We start from the raw sequence: 22708 nt of genomic DNA, 5'->3' as shown, positions 1-22708 counted from the left end.
GCTTGAGTGTATGGTGATGATAAGCTAGTATCAATTGTGCTGATGTGATGAAAAAAATGTGAAATTTGTCAAGAGAAATTAAAATTAAGTTTTCAATATCATTATATGTGCCATTTTCAAAGCTTTATTTTGATGAAAATCCCATCACAATTGGACTTACTGTTCCAGAGATATTGTCATTTTAATGTTGCTCAGTACAAGAAAATACAAAGGAATTTATTGGCTATATCTCAAAATCAATATTAGCAACAAATGACTTATTTAGCTCAATCACATGAAATCACATCAAGCAAACAAAACTTACACACAAGATACATGTAAATTTTTTCCCTCATTCAGAACTAAACGGTTCCAAAGTAAGTCCTCCCTAAGACATTTTAGTATAATCCAAAAACGGCTTGATCATTTCTCTTGTTTTAAAGTTTGGAACATAGACTGATTAGTTACGCATCAAGTGAGTGGGGTTTTGTTGCTACTTTTTATGCATTTTTCTACATAGGCTTTTTATGCTTCAATTTGTGTTTCTATTTTTTTCCCATTAAGTGAGTAATTTAATCAAAAAGAAGCATACTTTAATTTAATTTAATCTAAGCTTTTCCTGATTTAGGTGTTACACATTCAAAAACAGTTTTTATGGTTCAGTGAATAAATTAAAACATGACTTTGTCATTCAGCTCTTTGTAAGTCTTAACTTAGTTGGGAATCAGGTTTTTATTTATTTATTAAATCTTTCCAAGGTGCTTCTTGGCTCAGCTCTTAAGCTTCCTTAAGGTTTTGAGGGATTTTTTCAGCATTTTTCTGACAACATCTTGAATTCTTGGATAAATCTGGGAACTTAATTCATAGACAAATATGCAATAAATTCACTCTTTCTTTTTCTTGTTTGTGTGTTTTCTGCAGGTTTCTAACAGTTTTCCATTGACGAGTCTTCATCAGTTTCACTTCCATACTACAAGCTGTAAATAGGATATTATGCCTACTGCTGCTAATAACTACCATGACAGGTGATACATTGTGTATTAGAACTATGAGCACAAGTTGACAGGGAGAAATGGAAAGGTAAGTTTATATAAACCTATTATCCAAGAGGTTGGTATTAATCTTAACACCCTGAGGGGGTTTCGATTGGAGGTGCCTGATGTTTTGCCCTTCCCCACCTGCTGAAGGGGAAGCACCCAGCATGATGTAGTTAGCAGTATGGAGGGTTGTTTTTGGTTACTGGAATTTTTAAGAGTTAATTTTTCAAGACCATAGAGAAACCTGTGTTTTTCTCCCGACAGTTTTGCCAATTGGATCCAACATTTTTAAAGTTAATGATCCCTCCTCTATCCTGGAGTGGGAAAATTGTCCAAATATGTATGATTAACTGGATGAAAACATCACATACTCCAGATCCCAAACATGGCAAAGAATATCCTTCATCCTGCGAGATGTTTCTCCTTTCTATCTGATCCTGTTTGCATATACACACATATTTTCTCAAATTGGTTAAAAATTCAATACAAAAAGTAGTACTTTTTAGAGGTTCATAATTGATGGTAGCAGCAAATAGATCATGAGTGTTCTTGATTCTTATATGCCAATCTTAATCAAATTTAAATTGTATAACAGTTTAACAAACCATCTTTAAATTGATATAGTTTTAACATTTTGTATGTATTATCTGTTTGATTAGATAAGCAATGCCAGTAGTAGCAGAGAGACAGTTAGACAGCATGAAAGTCAAAGGAACCACTAGACATTTCCTACTGAAAATAATGGTAAGATTTGGAGGATTTTGAAGAGTATGATGTACAATGGTTAGAATACTATATTCTGTGCAAGCGCCCTGATTTAATTTCTTCAGTAGATAACTTGCTTGGATATTGATAACTTAGGAAACAAATAAATTAGGAACATCTACTTAAGACTTGGGTTTTAGAATTCCTTTATGTGCTAAAATTTTGTTTAAGAGATTTGAATGCAGGCAGTGGCAGCACCAATGAGGGAGCAAAGTGGGGGAATCCAAACATGTGTTTCAAATTTAGCATCTGTTGTCCAAAGAAGGGGAATTCACCTGATGTTGTTTAAGTTTGACAAAGGAAGGGGAATGGCACCACCACTGAAGATGGGGTGCATGTTGGTTAAGATATTTATTACAGCATTACTGTTATGTTAGAGACCATACATTTGTAGATGCTCAAGAGAGTACAAACTGAAGAGACATTTTATCAGTTACAACTTTAGAGATAGTGAGGCAAGTAAGTTTATATCAACAACAAACAGAAATGTGACTTTTCCCAGTCAGTAATTGTAACAGCTCCCAATAGCTCCCCAATACATTTGAATTAAAGAATAATATTAAGATAAGTCAGCTTTATATTGTGTATGCAAGGAAAAAGAATGGCATAACAATAGGTTTTAAAAAAAAGTGAAATGTGCCCCAATTATACATTAGTAGAGCATGCAGGAAGCAAGGAAGATATAAGGAAGTCATTACTGGTACCAAACAGGTTAGCTTAGGCCATTAAACAAACCCATCATATCCTGATTACCTGATCACCTGTGCCCTTTACTCTGGTTGGGCTTCTATAAATATCTAACAGTGTTTCAGTCACGGCGATCCTTTTTGCTATGAATTTTGTGATGTTGCATAATGCATATTGGTATGGATTTTGCAACTTGTAATACATTTGATTGAATCTCTTTTATGAAATTGATGGTGACAATAACTTCAGTGCTTCAACCCTTCTAAGAGAATGACACACTTACATTCACTTGCAGGTCACTCCTATATGAAACTGCACTGTCTAGAGTCATCAGTGGATAGCCTATTGCTAACTAGGGCTACTTGTGTGATTACATGAAACCAAATGGTAATTTGATTATGGATTCATAATGGTTGCATAGTATCATGTTATTAGCCTTATTGTGGAAAGACAGGGGATGGATCAAAACCAGGTTATGCAGGGACCGGCATCATATTATTCAATTTGACATAATTGTGTGTGTTGATATTAGGTATTGGAATGGATTGACCTCATTTTAACTGGGGTGGTTTAACCCAGATAATAGCATATATATTGGGTAGATTGATATAATGTACACTGTGCTCTACATTGTTTCACCTTGAGTGTGGTAGTGACATCAGTGCCTTTTCTTTAAGTGTTTGCACCAAAAGCATCCTGATAAGTCACCCTTGTATGTGTGTAAGTGGCAGTGGAAGCATTGAAACTTTAGAGGAAACAAGCATATTTTGTGCCAATATGACAGGGATATTTGCACATGTGCAAAAATGTGTTAATTTCAGACAATTTTAGCCAAAAACACTGTTTTTCAAGCAATAAAGGAAGATGCACAGGACAATTATTGCTTTAATATTTTTTCTATTAGGATTTTAGGGGAGATGTCCCCCATGAAAAAAATATAAAGGGAACGTGCCCCCCTCCACCACCTATGACGCATATTGGATTTGTAAGTGGACATGCATAAACCTTCCCCTTATCTGAGAAGAACAAGAAGATACACTTAATATGGTAATTAGGATTTTCTTTATCACCATTACTTCAATTTTAATTATCTCAAAACTAGTTTTAAAAAAATAGTCAAACTTAGTAATTTTGATGTGATAGTCTCAAAATTGAGCGATTTTCGAAGGTCAAATTTTGCATGCTCAGTGTAAGGAAGCTTATAGAAATTTCGTGATATCGGGATACTTTTACTTGCTCCCTCGATGTAAGATATGAAAAACACTGGCAATATACCCACACTTATCTTGAAGGCAGCTTACACTTCACAGCTGTCATCATGCAAATGAAATATGCTTGTCTCCTAAAATAGAAAATTATATGGATTTCTTTTGTATTTGAAAGACATAAATTAGAATGCTAAACAAAATAAACAGGGCTTGAAATCCATGTGTTGTACCGGTTTCAAGAAGACAGCCGACATATTCACAGCTGTAGTTATCCAAGCTAACACGGTTGTCTCGTCTCAAAATAGAAACCATACCATCATCATACGTAATCATGCCGGTATAATGAAATAATTCCCACTTCTGTTTTCAATTTTCTCCTCCAATGTTTATTTATCCTTAATCTTGTGGCCACCATGGATTGCACGTACAAGACTTGATAATTGAGAATCATATAGGGCAGCCATCGAGCATCTTGTGGCCACCATGTATTGCACATACAAGACTCCATAAGTGAGAATAGGGCATCCATCGAGCTTTAGTTTCAGGTGCATTGTACTATTGTTGTAAAGAATTACTAACTGCTTAGATCCTTGAAGGATGGCAGTAAGATTTAGTAATAATATGCTTCACTTTGGACACATTGCAAGTGGGGCGCCCCAGTTTTTTGCGCTTTTTGCACTCTTTTACAGCTCTGCTCACTCCTCTTTCTGGGATCATAACTTTGGGTGCCCCATTTTGCCCACTAACATTTTTTAAAGGAATGCAACATTTTCTCTGTATAGGGCATATTACTCCCTATCTAGGGCAAAATCGTTAAAAAACATGTTTTTAATGCTTCTAGTAAAGTTTGTCATCAAAATTAACCAAAGCATGTAGCATATTTAATGTTTCCCCAAAGCAATGTATGTCCCGATATGACCTTATAACGGGCCAAATTAAAGCAGGAATTTCAAATTTCCCGCATGCTCCACATGCATATGTCCCAGTGGCAATTTTGCATTGGTTAGGTGGGAGTTGACAAATCCACCACTGACACTTATACAATCCACATGTATTTTTTGAAAGGTTTGTTTGCATCTCAAAGAAGCCTATGAAAATTTCCTCTTTAAAATAGAACTTTGTAAAATGACCCATTAAAACCAATCATGTCTACTTCACATTTTCACATGTATTTTAGTGGTCACATTGTATCTGCTACTGATATCAGCTTTTTTAAAAATAAATAATTTCCTTCTCATCTGCCCTTGATGGACATGTGTAGTAGTGTTAGAGCTGTGGCTATTAGCCCAGTATTGCATTGACTATATGCACCATTGGGACTGTTGGATCAATTGCTGTCAGTAGTAAATCCAAGCTATGAATGTATTAATTTGACTGGGAATAGGGAAATATAAGGTGGGATTCACACATGTCAACACCTTCAGACAAAATACTTCAGATACCCAATCATGTAGTGTTACCAGATTGATTTGATGTTAATTTAAAAGTGGAAGAGGGTGGGAAATCCATTATTGAGAATTTGGTAATGCATAGTGTCAAAACTTATATGTATGTAACTGTACCAGCAAAATAGATTTTGAGTTTTTGCCTACAGAAGTGATCATATTTTCACTGTTCAGCATTGCCCCCCCATCCACTACTTGACTCAGATGGAAGTAGATTTATTTATTTTATTTCCATTTAATTTTGTTTTCTTTCTGTCCCACCTTCCCTGTCACTGGTTGTTTGATTGCAGTTGCTATCTACTGAAGATAGTTTGATATATGCAAGTCACACATATTAGACTATCTTCAGTAGATAGCCATAATAAATTGCCATTCATCATTAGCAAACTTTAGATTGCCAATTCATTGCAGTAGCTAGTACATTGACTTGAGTAAAATACCAATGATTTTGGGAAGATCTCTAGCAAGTAGTAGCTAATTGTTAGTAAACGACTTTTGATCAAGCTTATGTATATTGATATTAATTAGCAAATTACAATTAATTAGTTTGCTTCATTTAACAGGGTTTTTTCACAAGTTGCCATATTTGAAAACATTATAAATGATGAAGTTATGGATTACAGATTGAAAAGTTAAAAATAATGGTTTGTACATAATTATGTGAAAGTTTCTTATATTACATGTACTCAAAATGTAGTTATGCCAAAAAAATGAATCATACAGTATCTGCATTGGCACTTGTTATCAGAATTCTGTAATAAGGTCAATAACATAGATGATTTTAACAAATTTGGTTGAATTAAAACTTGACACAACACTCCTAGCTTTCATCAACATTGCTTTAACATTTCAAAACATTGCCTCAAGGAACCCTAATTTGTTGTTGGTTTTAGCTAGGAAATTGCCATAATTATCATTGACATGGATATCAACATCCTTTAGTGACAATTAAAATATCAATGTTGTTTTTATCAATATTTTCATTTGCTGAAATTCATGATTGGTGCCACTAAACATGAACTGGTTTTATTAGGAGAAAGACGTATAGTTCTAAGTAGTCAAAGTTGCCCAACATTTGTGAGTTGATTCACTGTGATTTTCAACATTTAAAGGGACTTTCCAGATATCCATCAAAGACCATAAAGTGTATAACTTTTTAAATCGCTTAAAAATAGTTGATTAATTGGGAGAATATGCTCCAACCATTTTGTTTTCAGAAATTTGACAAAAAATGAAAGATACTGAAAGGCTAGCTACATACAGTTTTGAGATCACCCCCCTCCATGGGCTATTTTAACGTGCCTCACTGTCACGTTCGTGCAATGAGATAAAAGTGTTGATGAAGTAGAGTGCGTTTCAAAAATAAAAAAATTGACATTTTTACCTGAATGTGACCGTAAGAAAGGCTCTACCATTGTCTACTATTAAAGCATATCTACACGGATTGTTAATTGTCACTGTACGAATATTTTATCTCGGCACGTACGTGACAGTGAGGCACGTTAAAATAGCCCCTGCCCACCTCCCACCATTGTATTCCATATAAAATTGATCTCTCTTGATATATAATCTGAATGTGTAAAAACATGACATCAGTTTGGCAGTGACGGATCTCTGAATGTCTCTTTAAGGGGTACTACACCCCTCGATAAATTTTTGCATTTTTCTCAACAACTAATAACACAGTGGTAAAAAAGTTATGTATATTATAGGGGCAAGGAATCCAATTACTACACTGGAATTTCAGTGACCCAAGACAAGTGGTTTGTTATTTATGATAAAAAAAATAAGGTACCGCTAGCATGTACCTTGTTTCCTATCATAATATACTGAACCGCTTGTCTTGAGTCACTGAAATTTCAGTGTAGTAATTGGATTCCTTGCCCCAATAATATACATAATATTTATTACCAGTGTGTTATTATTTTTTGAGAAAAATGCAAAAATAGTCACAAATTTACCACAGGGGTGTAGTACCCCCTTAAGTGAAGTTGAAGTAAAATAGGAAAATAAACAAAACAAAGTTTTGTGCTTCAATAAAAGTTGATCAATTTGCTTGTAGTATTGTGTAAAACTGGTTTAAAACTGTCTTAAAGAATATATATAAATGAGTGATTTATGAGAATAGAAATCAGTACTTTTGTGCATTCATAGGCTAGGCTTGTCCCAAATTCCAGAAAATTGCTAACAAATTTTTTAGCCCTTATTTTCAAAATTGGACATGACTCCCAATTCTTTTTTCATTACCAGTTAGGTCCCAATAGATGATTAGTTATAAGCAACACGTGTGCCAAATTTGTTCAAGTTGTTGAAAAACTTTTTAACTGAAAATATAAGAACTCCCTAAACTAGGTGGGGTGAGGTAAACTAGGTAGACAATTTTGCCTAGAGGTCTAAATCATTTTTCTTTTATAAAATATGAATCAAGCCAGCTTCCTACTAAGATGGTATGACTGGCACTCTTGCCCATCTTAAGTATTCCCTTAAATCTTGTCTGTTTTTGCAAAAAACAAACTTAAAAACCTTATTGATTGGATAGCCTATTTTCAAGTTAGTAGACGAGAGCACCTGTTTTTGCAAAAAAAGGCGATCACATGAATTTTCATGATGTTCCTTTCAAATTTTTGTTTAGTCAGCGATATGCTCTATTCGACCTTTTGAATTGTTTGGGGCAAATTGAGTTGATGCTACAGACCCATGAGCATAATTCATTTAGTTAGGAACATTGTACCTACCAAGTCTGAGGCTTGTGCTGTGTTTTGTAAAAGATATGCAAAGCACTACTGCTTCCTTGAAGAATCTTAAATGTACACTTACCGTGTGATTCTGCATCTGATTCTGGATTTGAATGTATCCCATACATAACTATAAAGGTAATAATATATTAACAGGAATATTTGTAAGGCCAAAAAAGGGGTGTCTCAGAGACCCACGCATAGGTATACAAAATTGGATTTGCATCATAACCCTACTCGATCACCTTTTTTTCCTCCTTTTTTTTAGTTGACAAATGAAGTAAGCAAAGCGGCAAAAAAAAAGTGCAATAAAAAAGAAATTCTGCATATAGCGCATAGCTTTTTTCCGTAATAAACAAAAACTGCAATAGCACATAGCTTTCTGTCCAGATGTTTCAAAGGCAAAACTTTTTTTCTGCCTAACGTATTATCAAAATGTCTCACTGGCCAGTGCAAAGTTCAAATCATGTGTGTAATTTTCAGATTGACTATAATAGCATGATGGTATAAGATACCCAGAATACAAATTGTCAGCTTAGATATCCATTAAGTGTATAGAGGCTAATGAACTCTGCCTATCAGAGTCAGGTACATTGTGTTAAGTAACGGTGTGGTAGGTGTAAACGTAACATCAACTTCATTAGTTAAATTGCTTTGCCGCGAGTTATTTTTAAAGTGCTTGTCAAAAACGGTAAGAGAAGAAAGGAACTAGGACAGCTATAAGTTGAGGGAGTGGCTTTAGTTTCTTGTCTGGCTAGCTGTGGTGTGTGTGTATATTGTGTTAGCTTCTGAAGAAGCAATATTGGCTAAACAGGCTATTCCAGTTGATCTCTATACACCCTCTGTGGAAGACATGACCTTAATCTCCCACACAGGGTGTAAATCTCAAATGGAGTCACCCGTTCAGGTAATCCCTTTTGAAATTCACACTCCCTGTGTGGAAGAGTAAGGTCATGTATTCCATATTGGTGTAAGGGATTCAACTGGAATAGCCTAATAAATCAGTGTGGTGTGATATTCCAGAATGTGACTGAGTGAGGGAAAAGATTAACAGAATCGATAAAGGAGAAGTGATGAACCATAGAACTGTGTTATAAAAGCAGTCAAGTTTGGTATTGAGAGCTAGTGGTTGAAAAGATGATGATACCCTTCTTGTGAGTTAGCCTATATAATATAGCATGAGGTTTTGATTGAAAATGTAGCCTCAAGAACTCTTTATGACCTATGTGCTAGTTGCTAAAGGTGGGTTCTCCTTGAACTTTCTTATATTCAGGCAATGTATGAAAATCTTAAACCGTTATTGTACTTTGTTGGCTTATTATTTGGTTATTCTGCGAGAGAGAGGTTTGGCACATTTATTGCATACAATAGGAAACTTTGAAAGGAAATGGTTGTGTGACTGTTTTTATTTTTTTTTCTGGTTTCCCTCAAAATTATGAAACTGGCTCCTCTGGTAAGATGCAGTCCTCCTATTTAGTCCTGTGTTTGACTTGGTTGCATTTCCAACTGAGATAACTCTCCCAATTTGTCTCTTTCCAAGTACTACTTTAGTACCTGGTAGCAAAAGAAACCTGATACCCACCTAGCACTCATGTGCTATAATAAAGTATGATTTTACATGGAGAAGAGGGATATTCAAGTATTAAATGACAACCCAGTTTTCTGCCTATGCCATGGTGATGTTAATAATGATGATTGCTCCATATATTGCATAGTTTAGCTCGCAGCGATCTTTTATACCAAGTCATACGTATCTATTTCTCAGCAAAATTGGTTGGTCATATGGTCACTTAGCCTAGTTTTGACCAGGCAAGCACAGGTTATCAATGCGACTAGACTAAGGGGAATCAAGACAATCAAGTAGTCTCTTGCTCAGTCATTATGCCGGCACTGCTTTACAAAGTTCTATTGATAGGGGCTTGGCTAATTTGATCAGCTTGCGCATGTAGTCTACACTAGTGTGGCTGATGAGCACGATGAGTTATTGTTCCAGATAATGTGTGTGTTATGTCAGGTTTGAATTAAGGTGTAAGGAAAGCTTAAGGGGATGCGTGAAATGATGCAAAATTCAACAGACTTGTCACTGCTGAAGCATTATCTGATGGCAAGAGATTGTCTATACTATGATCAGTAGCAAATAGGCATACATTGTTTGTTGGTCATTGTTTATTTATACTAGCGGTCACCCGTCTTTCGCGACCAGGGTCTTTCGCGGTTGGTAAATTTTGTTATATTTTGTGTACATGTAAATGTTTTATTTAATGTGATTAATGGTATGAGAGGAGATTATCATTTAGAACTTAGAAGTATAATATTTAGTATCTTTTCCATATAAATCAATGGCTTGAAATTGCAATAGATCATGATCGAAGCAAGTCTTCTTGCCACCATATCATATCCACCGTGACTCCATGAGAAGTCTTGCCCCTGTGGGATGCTGGCCGCTCTGCTGTTTAAGATTTTTATGCATTTGTTTCTACAGTACTTTTTACCCCATTTTGGACAAATTTGTTGTACCTCTTTTAGCTAATTTTTTTATCATTTTCATCCAAGTTTGTTCCCCACCTTGAAATGTACCTTGCTGCCCCCGCCTCCTGCAAAAGTCCTGGCTACATCACTGAGCAGATGAACACAATTTTATTCACATCCCTCTTGGCCCCTGTGGCCTGCTGGCTGATCTGATATTTTAGATTTCTATGCATTTGTTGTACTTTTTATTTGTTAGCCCATTTTGGATAAATTTGTCGTACTCTTATAGTCCATTTGTGACAACCCCCCCATGAAATTTGCCTTGCCCCCCCCCTCTCTCCCCCTCTCTCTCTCTCTCTCTCTCCTCTCTCTGAAAAAGTCCTGGCTACACCACTGTGCAGCTGAAACAATTTTATTCACATTTCCTTACACTCTATTTCATATAAAGTTATGATTTTTTTTGGCAACCCTGATTAATTTGTCCTTCAAAAGTTTCACTTACAAACTAATTCAATAAACAAACACTCTACTGTTGACTATAGGTTCTCCATAAAAACACAGAATACATGCTAATGTTGATAAATTAGTTGAATAAACAATAGATGTTAATTGAGTTTCTACTGTGTTTGAGACTACAGGCATACTTCTACTGTGTCATGTAATAGTTGAGACTACAGGCATAATATCCTCACACCGATGACAGGATCTTCTCTGGTCAACATTAGTGTATTGTGTTGGCCTGAAAAGTTTTAGCATGGAGGTGCTCTGGTAGTGGCTTTGAAACTAATTAACATAATTTGACACCCTTAACGTAAACAAAAACAAAATTGGACGTTTTATTGGGGTGCGGACAACTTTACTCTACGCAACGCAAAAATTCGTTTTCTGAAATAATGTAAAACGTAGAAGTTTTTAGCCTTACCAAGTCGCCAAACTCAGTAATTTATTATAGATATTAAACTAGATCACAGGCATACAAAGAAAGGAATGTACATTGTGTAGGCCTATACTGCATATTGCCGGCTGTTATAAATTGCACACATGCTGTACCATATCATTAAGCAAGAAGGCTTGCCAATTTTGTAAAGATCAAAGTGAAGAAAAAATGTACAAGACATTGTACAACTACGGCTTAAGGGTTGAATTAACCATTCTAATATGTTGTGAAGATGTAGGATTTGTGTTGATTGCCAACTTTGTCAGGAGAGAGGAGTACCATTCTTAATTTTCCTTGTCAAAACCAAAATTGATTTCTCTCACAATTTGATATTTGTCCATCTTATTGGAGGAATTCATTCGAAATGGTCAATTGGTCCACTTCGTTATGAGACTCATTTCTGGTTACAGTTAGGCTTCTTTCCCCATCTTCAATTTTTTTTAGTTGATTCTACTTTTCATGAATGCAGTAACCTTGTCCTTTTTCCAGAACAGTTCTTAAGTTTCTGTGCTCATGCTATGTGCAAATATTCATCTCTGAGATTTTGGTTGCATACATATAGGGCAAAGGCAAAGGAAAATTTGTAAGAAATTTAATAGATTTTTAAATTTCAAAATTTCTTATAAATACACCTCCCACAAATCAGTTTTTTCAGAACACTATTTTGTAAAAGAATTTTCACTAAAGAAATAAGCTCTAAAAGCTTTTACACTATAGCATAAACAGTAGTAGAATTATTAGCTAAATCCGACAAGATGAGAAGAAATCATCTTCTCTGGTTAAATACATGAATACTGCTGCATGGGATGTACTCGTGAACTGTAATGGACTTAATTTCAGATTAATTTATATTTTGTTCTAGTTTTCACTTTACTCTATAGGCTTTTATCTGTAGTGTAACAACAGTAAAATTCACATTTAATTTTGTAGGTATATTATGTATGGGTCGTAAGATGTGCTCTGAAGTGGCCATAATATCAGACAATTAATTGTGATGTAATGATCCTTTCTGATTATCCTGTATTTATTGTATTCCAAGATATATCATTTGTTGTGTGCCATTGGAATTGGTCAGTTTTGAGCCTCATAAATATGCCCGGTAAATATGCATAGAAAGGAATGCTAATTAGTCTTTAATTGCAATTAAAAACCTATGCTTTGTTTTTATAGTGAAATTGATTAAATTGATATTAATCATGTATGATAATCTTGAACTCTAAATAATATTGCAAATGACCTTGACCTAGCTGAAATGTCTGATATAGTTCTACCAGCTAATTACAGTGTCATCAGTTTGAATTGGATGTAGAACAATTTACTGAATAATTTACTTAAGAATCTATGAAAGTGATTTACATTATTATATTATAGAGAGGCTTGGAGAGCTTAATTGGCTTTCAGCCCATAATTGAGGACTGAGAATTCTGTTAATGGAAATCAAACAAGTAGATGGAAAAGGTTCAGTAACACATATGTGGCTAAAAAAACCTTATTTCCTATATGGCACACAAATTTTATATTTTGGGAGCAATTGTATCATCTGTTTTTATAAGAGAAACCCAAATATAACAATACATTTCACCAAGATGCTTGTATACTGAAAATCAATCTTAAATTTTTGTACCTAACCTATTTGTGCAATGATTTTACGGTAAATATTTGAGATTTGACGCATATTGTGTACCATAAAATAAGACAAAACCGTGTCAGTGTTTGTACTTGGAAACAAACATTTATTTTTTAACCATTTCCTTATGTCTTTAGAATTGAGGTTTAAATTTTGATTCAGTGTGTTATAATTATAGGTTAATAACTGCACATTAGTTATTTGGAGGGCATTGTGAAAAATCTAAACATTTTGCCTTTGGAACCGAGGAATATCCCGATATTCCAAGGTCCAAAGCAATGCCCGACATATAACTGATGCAAAGTTATTAACCGAATTCATAACCGTCATTTTTAACTCATCACTCAACCAATTCTCAAGATTTTATTCTCCGAAATTTGTTGAATTAAACAATTTTTATAGAAACTTATATTTCGCCCTTCAAAAAGTCGAACAGGCTATAACGGACTTACCAATTACAGCACTGCGCAATCACGCCATGTGCAAATATGGTAGTTGCGTGCGCGTGAAGTATTCTGGCGCAACAGGTGCGCACACGCGGAAGTCATTGTACCGTGTAAGCATACTCGGAGGTCATTGATGGATATCAATAACCTCAGCGCCGGTGTGCGTATATCATCTAACTACCAATTTGATTGGGACGCACATATGGCGTAATACGCGGAGGTTATGAATCAGTAATATCCTGTCACTTGTTGTTTGGATGTCTATGTTTAATTCTCTTCCCATCTATATTGAAAATGTTGGTATGAAGTACATATTTCCTGTATTCACAGAAAACCTACCTCCTCCTTCCTTCCTTCCTTCCTGTTTGTTCCTCAATATTTCCCTTTTGTCTCCCTTCCCATCATCCTTATCCTTCCTTCCCCTCATCATCCCTTTGCTTTTCTCACTCTGGCTTCAAAGTCATAGTTTACCTTCAACAGTCTTGATTTGTAAGATTATCACCGTATCCTTTAAGCTACGATATAATAAGTACATCACTTACTGTAATGCTACTTTAATGGGACTTGAGTTACTAACTACAAGAATTGTGTGGACTTGATTTTACAAAAGTAGAGATTCCATGTTACTTGCCCAGATTTGCCACCACAGCTTCTCTTGAAATTAAATCTCTACAAATAAGGTATTTTTACAACAACTTGTTTTGCTCTTTGTAATGGACCTTTTTACATTTTGATTTCAGTGGATGTGGTAACTGTATATATATCATTTGTGTGGTGCAATATTAACTTCACTTTGGTCTTTAATTTTTCTTCTGCAGGGTCGTAACAGCATGCGTGTAAGACATCTCTTGATATTGTGGTTGCTACTGTTTCTTGCCAGTTGGGTAGTCTACCTCACATACAGTGGACAGGGCAGTCAAATATGCAGAGGACAACAGATTAAATCATATATTGTAAGTATAACTAGGCTAAATAGTTGGTACCTAACCACAGGCCCAAATTATTTTGCCAATGTATCATGTGAGTGTATTTAAATGTTACAGCACAGATCTGAATGGCAATTTAATTTATAAGCTGATTGCAAAGAAGAAATGTGGTATCACATAACCTAGCCATAAGTTTGCATCAAGATTTGTAGTGAAATTAACGTATGACAAATCATTACTGCCCATTGACAGAACCAAGTTTGATAAAAACTATATTTTATTTTAGTAAGTAATGAAATGTGCAATTTAAAGGAAAAACAAAATCCATTCTCTTGAGTAAAAACTTAATGTGATGTTGCTGTTTAAATGAAACTATTTTTATGAAAAAAAAAAGATTTTTGTCAAGAAATTAAAAAAATAACACCTGTAATAAAACATCTGGAGGATGGCTTTCACACATATGAGACAAACCTTTTTTGGGATGGGGGTCCTTACTCAAATACCAAGTTGAATCAATGAGTTTAATAACGGTCACAAAGTAACACTTGTCATTTATATACCATGTTATCCTAGTGTCAGAATTATGAGCGTGGTGTCATAGGTGGTCCAGTATGCCAGGAACTATGCCAAGAAAACAAGCTACAACTCACAAGGTGCCTATCAAAAGATGCTGAAAATCAGGTGAGAATACTTGTCTGTCTGTCTGTCTGTCTTCTGTCTGTCATGCTGTCTGATTGTCTGTCTTGCACTATCCACTAGTCGATGCAGGGGTCATTTCCACATACAAAAATAGAATAAATGGTTGGTTTTTATTCTGTTTGTATAAATATAACAGCCAAAAAGGTAGAAAAGGACCCTACTAGAAACTACAGTAGAAATGTCAATTGAATGAACAAAGTCTAATATAGCGTGACAAATTTTTGCATACACTGCGCGATGTACGCCAATGTGTGCGACTGTGTGCGCATAACACGGAATTGAATCCAACCATGCCAACTCACTTGTGATTGGTTAGTATTTTAATTATTGTATTCAAGGTGGTGCGTTCGCGTTGTAGTTTGAAATACACGATATAGGATCGTGTACAGCTGTTGAAAGCTGTGTTCATTCAACTGAAATTTCTACTGTTGGCAATTTTTTACCATTTGTTTGATTCCCACCCCCTTCAGGCTTGCACCTCTCCAGAGAATGGAATCCTGGAGCTACCGGACTTCTGCGTCCATGGCTGCTATCTTTTTATCTGAGGCTCATTTTATTGCTCCATCTTTCATTTGTCTTTGCTCTATCTCCCTATTCTCCCTCTTTCTCCCCCTTTCTCTTTCCCACTCTCTCTTTCTTTCTCACACATGCTGCACTCTCCTCTTAGGCCTCGTATCCATAGGCTGTTCCCTTGTGGCGTGTGCCCTTTTCCTTGTTTACTTTTTCCCATGTGACCTGCCACACAGACAACCTATGGATACGGCCACTAAGCAAAACAAAGGTTCGTTGTCTGTGTGGCAGGTCACATGGGAAAAAGTAAACACAGAACAAGGGCACACGCCACAAGGGATCAGCCTATGGATACGAGGCCTTACGTACTTTCTTTCACACATACCCACTCTCTCTCATACTCACTCCTCTTCCCTCTCCTACCTTCCAATGGTTAATGATGAATGATGCTATAAATATAATATACAGAACAGTAGCAAAAAGTGTGGACATGTATATAATAAATTTGCTTTCCCTACACCCAGCATTTTTGCACTTGACAATGTGAGAGGTAATCATAGTAGAAAACCTACACCCTACTTATACTCAAGAAACCTATGACCCACATTTTGTTTATGTTGAATAAGAAACAAGAAGTAATCTTACTGATTTTACCCTCGTGGTAGTCACATGACACATGGTTGTCAATAAGACAGTGAGAGAATAAGACCACTAGAGGATTTCCCTCCCCTCAAGGGAAACACCATCTTGACCCATATCAAATGTTACTCAGTTTGTAAGCCAAATTGAACTCACCAAAATGGTCATTTTACCCCTTGGTAATTTACCCATTGGTGACTATGCTTGATAAAACAGGGGTTTTGTTTGGTTGAATAAAAGGAAATAATAAATACAGTGCACAATACTTAGAGCACCAACATATGTATGTGGCATCCAAGTTTGAGCTCTTATCACTATTTTTTTGTCAAAAGATGTCCTTTTTTCTCATTTATTTTCATTGACAACCTCAGGCTAGTTTAATCTAGAATGGAAAGAGAGATTTGAAGAATTCAAATACAAAACTTGATATATCCAAAATGGCTGCCTTGTGTATTTGTGTATTTTATGTAAAGAGGTAACCTTTTTTTAATGGCTAATTAAGGAGGAGCACTGACTGTATTCAGGACTTGTGAAGACAGTATTTAAACATATAAATGTCCATTAAAAAAGAAGCATGTACACTAAAATTTAGAAATAAAGGGTAATGCATTATCCTTTACACCCAAATAATGTGTCCAAGGCAGTAAAAATGTAAATAGCCGAACCCATTATTTAAACTTTTTATTGCCAAGGACACATTATTTGGGTGTAAAGGATAATGCTGCACCCTTTATTTCTCTTCTATTACCACAAAATAGTGCAATTTAAAGAGAAAATACCTCTTTTTGTCCCAAATATTTTAAGTTATTTACCACAAGTTGGAGCGTGTACACATAGCCAATGCGTAAGTGACAGCAAGTATTGCGGAAATATTCAATGTGTAACCAATCGTAATGCTTTGAGTAGAATGTGTAATGGCGCTTACACTGCATCAGGCTTTACTGTGCGCTGTTATACGAGACAAACATAAAGTTTATTGCCCTGGCCACTTTATTGTAATAAAGGTCTTTCACATGACACGTTTCAACAAATCACAGTACACAGTTTTGAATAATGGGTTGTGGAAGTAATAGAATACAAAATAAAATGATCCAATACAAAATAAAATGATCCAATACAAAATGACAGCAGGCAGCACAAGTGATATACAAGGTTTTGTTGCTGAAATCTTTGTTTACAATCATCATGGATGCACCATGCTTTATGTCTACAGGGTTGTTGTGTTAGGCAAATGGTTTGAAATGATCCAGCTAAAGCCAAACCGTCTTTCATGATTTGTATACGAAGTGATAATGGTTCCAAACACTTGAGATGGCTGAAAGGGGTTTGGGGTCCATGACCCTTTATTATTACTATTTGACCATCCTAAGATTTTGTAATATTTGTTTAGTCATTCATTTGTTCATTCGTTTTTTGTAGGAGCGAGTTTATGGATCTCTACCCAGCAAACACAACAAATATTTTTGAACATATTCTTTTTTTGGGGGGGGGGTCAAATCGTTTGAGTAACATTAAATGTCGGGTTATATAAAGGTCATGAAAATAGTTCTTTTGTTTGTTCTTTTGTTTGTGTATTTTGTAGGAGCAAGTTGATGGATCACTACCCAGTAAAAACAAAAACGTTTCTGAAAATTCTTTTTTTTTTTTTTTTTTTTTTTTGGTTTGGGTCAAATGTTTTAACATCTTAATAACATTAATTGTTGGGTCATATAAACATTTTAAAACATTTTCATAGGAAAATACACTACAACAACATTGTTAAAATGTTTTCAAAATATTATGTTAGTACAATATGTTTTGGCAAACATTTTTGCAAAATATTTTGTTAACTAAAATAATATGTTTTGCAGCAAGTTTTCAAAAATGTTTTTGAATATTATTAAACCATTTTATACCTTTTATATAACCTGACATCACTAGGATCCACAACATGCTCATCTATCAATGCACAGTTCTTCAACCCCAATACATTTGTACATTCATTGAATGGCCTTTGCAAATTTGGGTACAAAAACTCATACTCTGCAACTTGAGGTCAAATTTCACACTATGATTGTTCAATTGCAGTTATTGAACTATGCCATTGGGATGAGACCATTGAGGTCATAGTGCATTTGAACGTTTGCTGGGAGCCTGTTCTAGCCATAATGTTTTGTGTTTGCTGGGTAGTTCAAGAAGTGAAATTGTAAAGAAAAAATGCTAAAATAAGAAGTCAGAAAAAGGAAAATGATCTATATTAATGAAAGTATTTTACGTTAGGTAAAATTTGCATATAGAAGCAATATTAATGCACCTTAAAACGAATACAGCCTCTACCATTTGGTTTGCAATACCTGCATATAAAGTGGTCGCTGAAGTGAAACTGTGCTTTTTGGTGATGGCTTATTAACAATTTATGTGATGACCGTCTACATTATTGACTATCTTCTCAATACCCTTACTGTTGATTATCTCCATGATGCATGTCTGAAGATGATTGATGGACTTTGGGTTTGACAATAAGTAAAGCACATTGACATTGACACAAAAGGACAAATTGGGAAAATTCCATTTAAAATCCATACTACCCCTGTGGAAGATTTTGGGAATATATTCCACAGGGGGAGTATGAATTTCAAATGGAATGAACACATTAGGCAGCTCCATTTGAATCTCATACACCTTCTGAGAAAGATTCAACCTGAATCTTCCACTGAGGGAGGCGAGTTTCAAATGGAGCTGCTGATGCGTTCATTGCATTTGAAATTCATACTCCCTGTGGAAGATAATTGCAAAATCTTCCATGGGGGTTGTGTGGATTTTAAATGGAATTGCCAAATTAAGCTTTTTCAAATGTTTCACCAATTAAGAATAAATTTATCCAAATTTGAAATTAGGCACAATGTTTAGTGTGGTCATATATCGGTGCCTGATAGGTACCTATGGCTCTTCTTACTATTATTTTTTATGTAAATAAGTAAGATGCTTGAGATTCTCACAAAAAATTATAAGTCAAGTCAAAGCTTTGGTTGTGTGAATTAATGAAAAAAAGTAAAAGAATGCCAGCAATGATTTCTGGAATAATAGTCTAATTTCTTCAATTTGTATGAAGTAAATGCAAATTTGTTTTCCTTTAATGTTTTAAGTAACATTCAGCAAAACAAAAAAAGGTAGTCAAAAACCAATATTAGAAGAAACAAGACCATTCAATTTAAAGGGATCCCTAAGAATGTGAAAGCAGATCCAAAAAGCACCACTGTTGAACCAGATGTTGTTTGCTACAGGTTTATTCATTATGGGATATCTAAACAAGCCTTTCTTGTTCTTTTTCTGTACAGGTTTATGAAGGTTATTGGGAGACTGATTCAGAGACTGAGCCTCGGCATCCAGTACTATTTAAATATCACATGGACTTGGCTAATGCCGGATACAAAAAGCCTGAAACAGGCTCCTCTATGGATGATTTTAGAATTATGATCACAGCATATCTGAATCGGAAACTTGGAGAGGGAAATTATGAACAGCTTCAAACTAAAATTGTAAACATCGCCGATATAAACCATGATAGAAAAGTGTCTTTGCCTGAAGCAAGATCTATGTGGGCGCTTTTGCAAGGGAAGAGTTCCTGATAACAATGGTTCTTCCTAATAGTGAATACATCCCTAAAATGCTTGGTTTTGTGGTGATTTATACGTAACTGATGGGCTGACATCTTATCGTTTGTATGGTGTTGATTTTCCAGCATTTGTAGAATTTCTATTCCCAACGAGAATAAAGAACTCGATAAATAGTGCTGCGGCACCGGATTGGCCAAAGAAGGCCCACATTGGTGTTGGATTACTAGAATTTGTAGAAGAAATATTTGATGGACCAACAGGCAATCTTCTAATGTGTGATGTCAATGAACTTTCCATAGGCTATAATGGTAATTTTGATGTAAAGGTGCTGAATTTGGCAGACATTCATTCAGAGAAATCCATAACTGCTGTGTTGCAGGATCGACAGTGCAGGACAGCAGGCGACTGCATTTTCGGCGCTAACTGTCGATCATTCTGCGATTCGGACACAGGACACTGTTCAGGGGAAGTGGTACGGCCGAATCTCCAGCGGGTCTGTGAGATGTTGTATGATTTCCTGCTCAGATCAGCTCCAAGTGCAATAAATACACAACTCAAGAAGGATCTTGACAAATGTGTGGCGCTAGAGAAGACTAGTGCCAACATGCTTATGGACCATTCTCTACTACTCAATGAACTCAAAGATTTACTATGGAAACAGATATCAAATTCTAAGCAGTTTATGCAGCAGAAGAAAACTTAATATATTTGTGACCAATCATGGAATGAAATTGAGTTATTTATTATGAATTTTTAAAGAAAATAATGTTGGTATGTATTGTGGAATGTCTGGATATTTTTTTGTAACAATGTCATGTGAGTTTCTAAGAAAACTTCCAAATATTTTAACTAAGAATTAAGTTATCTGAAACAGTATTTGAAGAGTGGGGTGAAAGAGTAATGTAACTGTTAAAAACAGTAATGTACTGCGTGCTATGCTGACTTTGTAGGCCACATCACACTTTACAAAAATCACTGATATTTTTAAATTTTGCACTTGTTAGCACTTATTTTGAGCAAGTGTAACTTTACAAAAATCACTGATATTTTTAAATTTTGCACTTGTTAGCACTTATTTTGAGCTAGTGTGAAAATAAAATATCTCTATTTTGATTGACAAAACTATATAGAAAAGGTAAAATGTATTCATCAATGTAACAAAATAGAACTTCGTCAAAATGTTAAGAAAAATAAGACAATAAATAAAATGATATTGATATGTAACATATTTTTGCTTTTTCACTCCACTCTTCAAACTGTTAAAATTCCAAGACAGGATAACTTTGGAATACCCTTCACATTGGACGTCTCTACACAGGAGCTGAGGTCTGCATTAAAGAACATCAAGCAATTCAGTTGAAATCCATACACCCCTTATGGAAGACATGACCTTAATCTCCCACACAGGGGGTGTAGACTTCAAATGGAATCACCCATTCTGGTAACCCTGTTTAAAATTCACATTCCCTATGTGGCTGATTAAGGGCATGTCTTCCATTGGGGTGTATGGATTTCAACTGGAATAGTCCAATGTGGACATGCGTGATCTGCATCAAGTATATCAACTGTCTACATGGGCACTGTGATCCGCATCTGGGGAAGTGACCCAGAATTAGAGAAAGAGAATCGGGACTCGATCGCTATCTTAATACAGGCATGGAGCATATATTGGGGGTATTCTGTTTCCTTCGGAATGCGCTCGAGGCATTCATTGTCATGCAAGCGCGACATGGATGATAGGCGCATTTGAAAGACGCACTTAATGCGAGCTGCACGCGAGTACTAAGATGCTTCAGATGAGACGCAGAATTGTTTTCATTCGTCTCCGCACACCATTGGCAAGTACCTGAATACCCTCAATTTTCTCCCTATAGCTGACTGCGTGATTATATGTGGCAGTATAGGGAGTCCTGGTTCTCCGTCTCTAATTCTGTGGGAAATGAGCATATTGCACATTGTAGTTGGAGCCCTGGCGGTGCCATCATGTTGTGTTCTTGGGCAAGGCGCTTTACCTTACTTGTCTCTCTCTACCCAGAGGTGAAATGGGGAGCTGTCATGAATGTTGTCCATTGAGCGCCGCCCCAAAGGTATGGCAGCTGACATATTCTAACGACAGCGGAATAAATAGCGCTTTGGTACATGTGGACATGTGAAAGGCGCTGTATAAATACCAACATTTATTCCAAGAAAGACTAATTCATCAGTAACATCTCCTGTAGAGGGTATTCTGAAGTTGTCAGCCAGTCGGTCAATATCACTGTTTGTTGTGTCAAATTTAATGAAATGTGCATGTTAAGTTTTTAACACTTGTATATATTGATAAAAAATAGTTTATGATGTGACAAGTTTGAATTTAAAAATCAGCGTTTTTGAACTCAACTTGCGCTGGGAATATTTTAAAACTTATTTATGATCATACACAAAGAATTTAAATTATTTGTAGGAATGACTGAAAAATATTTTCCTGTTTGTTTTTAATCATGAGACTTATATTGGAACACTCAGTGCCTTGCCAGTGGGTTATTCCAGTTGAAATCTGATCAAGACATAACCTTATCTTCCACATAGGGAGTGTGAATTTTCAAGTGAGGTTACCTGAATGGGTGACTCTATTTGAAAACTACACCCCCTGTGTGGGAGATTAAGGTCATGACTTCCATAGGGGTGTATGGATTTCAACTGGAATAGCCCAAGTGTTCATCCTCATTCAGTTTATTGTCATGTTTTAATATCTAAATTGTAATGCATATTTGTGTCTGGGTGGATTGCATCAGATCTTACCATTCATGACATGAAGAAAAAAATTCACCCTTCCCATTATGACAAAAAATAAAACACCCAGACAATTTGGTTTATGCTGCCACAAAAGGAGTTTTTACCTTTTCTCAAGACAATCAATTGAACCTGTTTAGGGCATATCATACAAGGCAAACGCTAAGGTGTAGCTTTTTTGTGTCACTTCTGGCGCTGATCAGCAGAGCGACTGCTGATATTTAATTTCTA

General features: G+C 35.5%; 1 protein-coding gene across 1 annotated transcript; it reads left to right on the top strand.

Moving 5' to 3' along the window:
* Positions 1 to 904: 904 nt before the first annotated feature.
* Positions 905 to 21047, top strand: LOC140137876 (divergent protein kinase domain 1A-like). Its single transcript, XM_072159680.1, is given in 7 exon segments — positions 905 to 1059; positions 1676 to 1760; positions 14154 to 14288; positions 14835 to 14942; positions 19427 to 19697; positions 19700 to 19762; positions 19765 to 21047. Coding segments are annotated over 6 exon segments (1299 nt in total). The 5' UTR covers positions 905 to 1059; positions 1676 to 1682; the 3' UTR covers positions 20409 to 21047.
* Positions 21048 to 22708: the final 1661 nt, after the last annotated feature.

This window comes from Amphiura filiformis, chromosome 17 (assembly GCF_039555335.1).
Source record: "Amphiura filiformis chromosome 17, Afil_fr2py, whole genome shotgun sequence".
NCBI lineage: Eukaryota > Metazoa > Echinodermata > Ophiuroidea > Amphilepidida > Amphiuridae > Amphiura > Amphiura filiformis.
The sequence above is the reverse complement of the archived record's forward strand: the minus strand, read 5'-3'. Positions and strand labels throughout refer to the sequence as shown.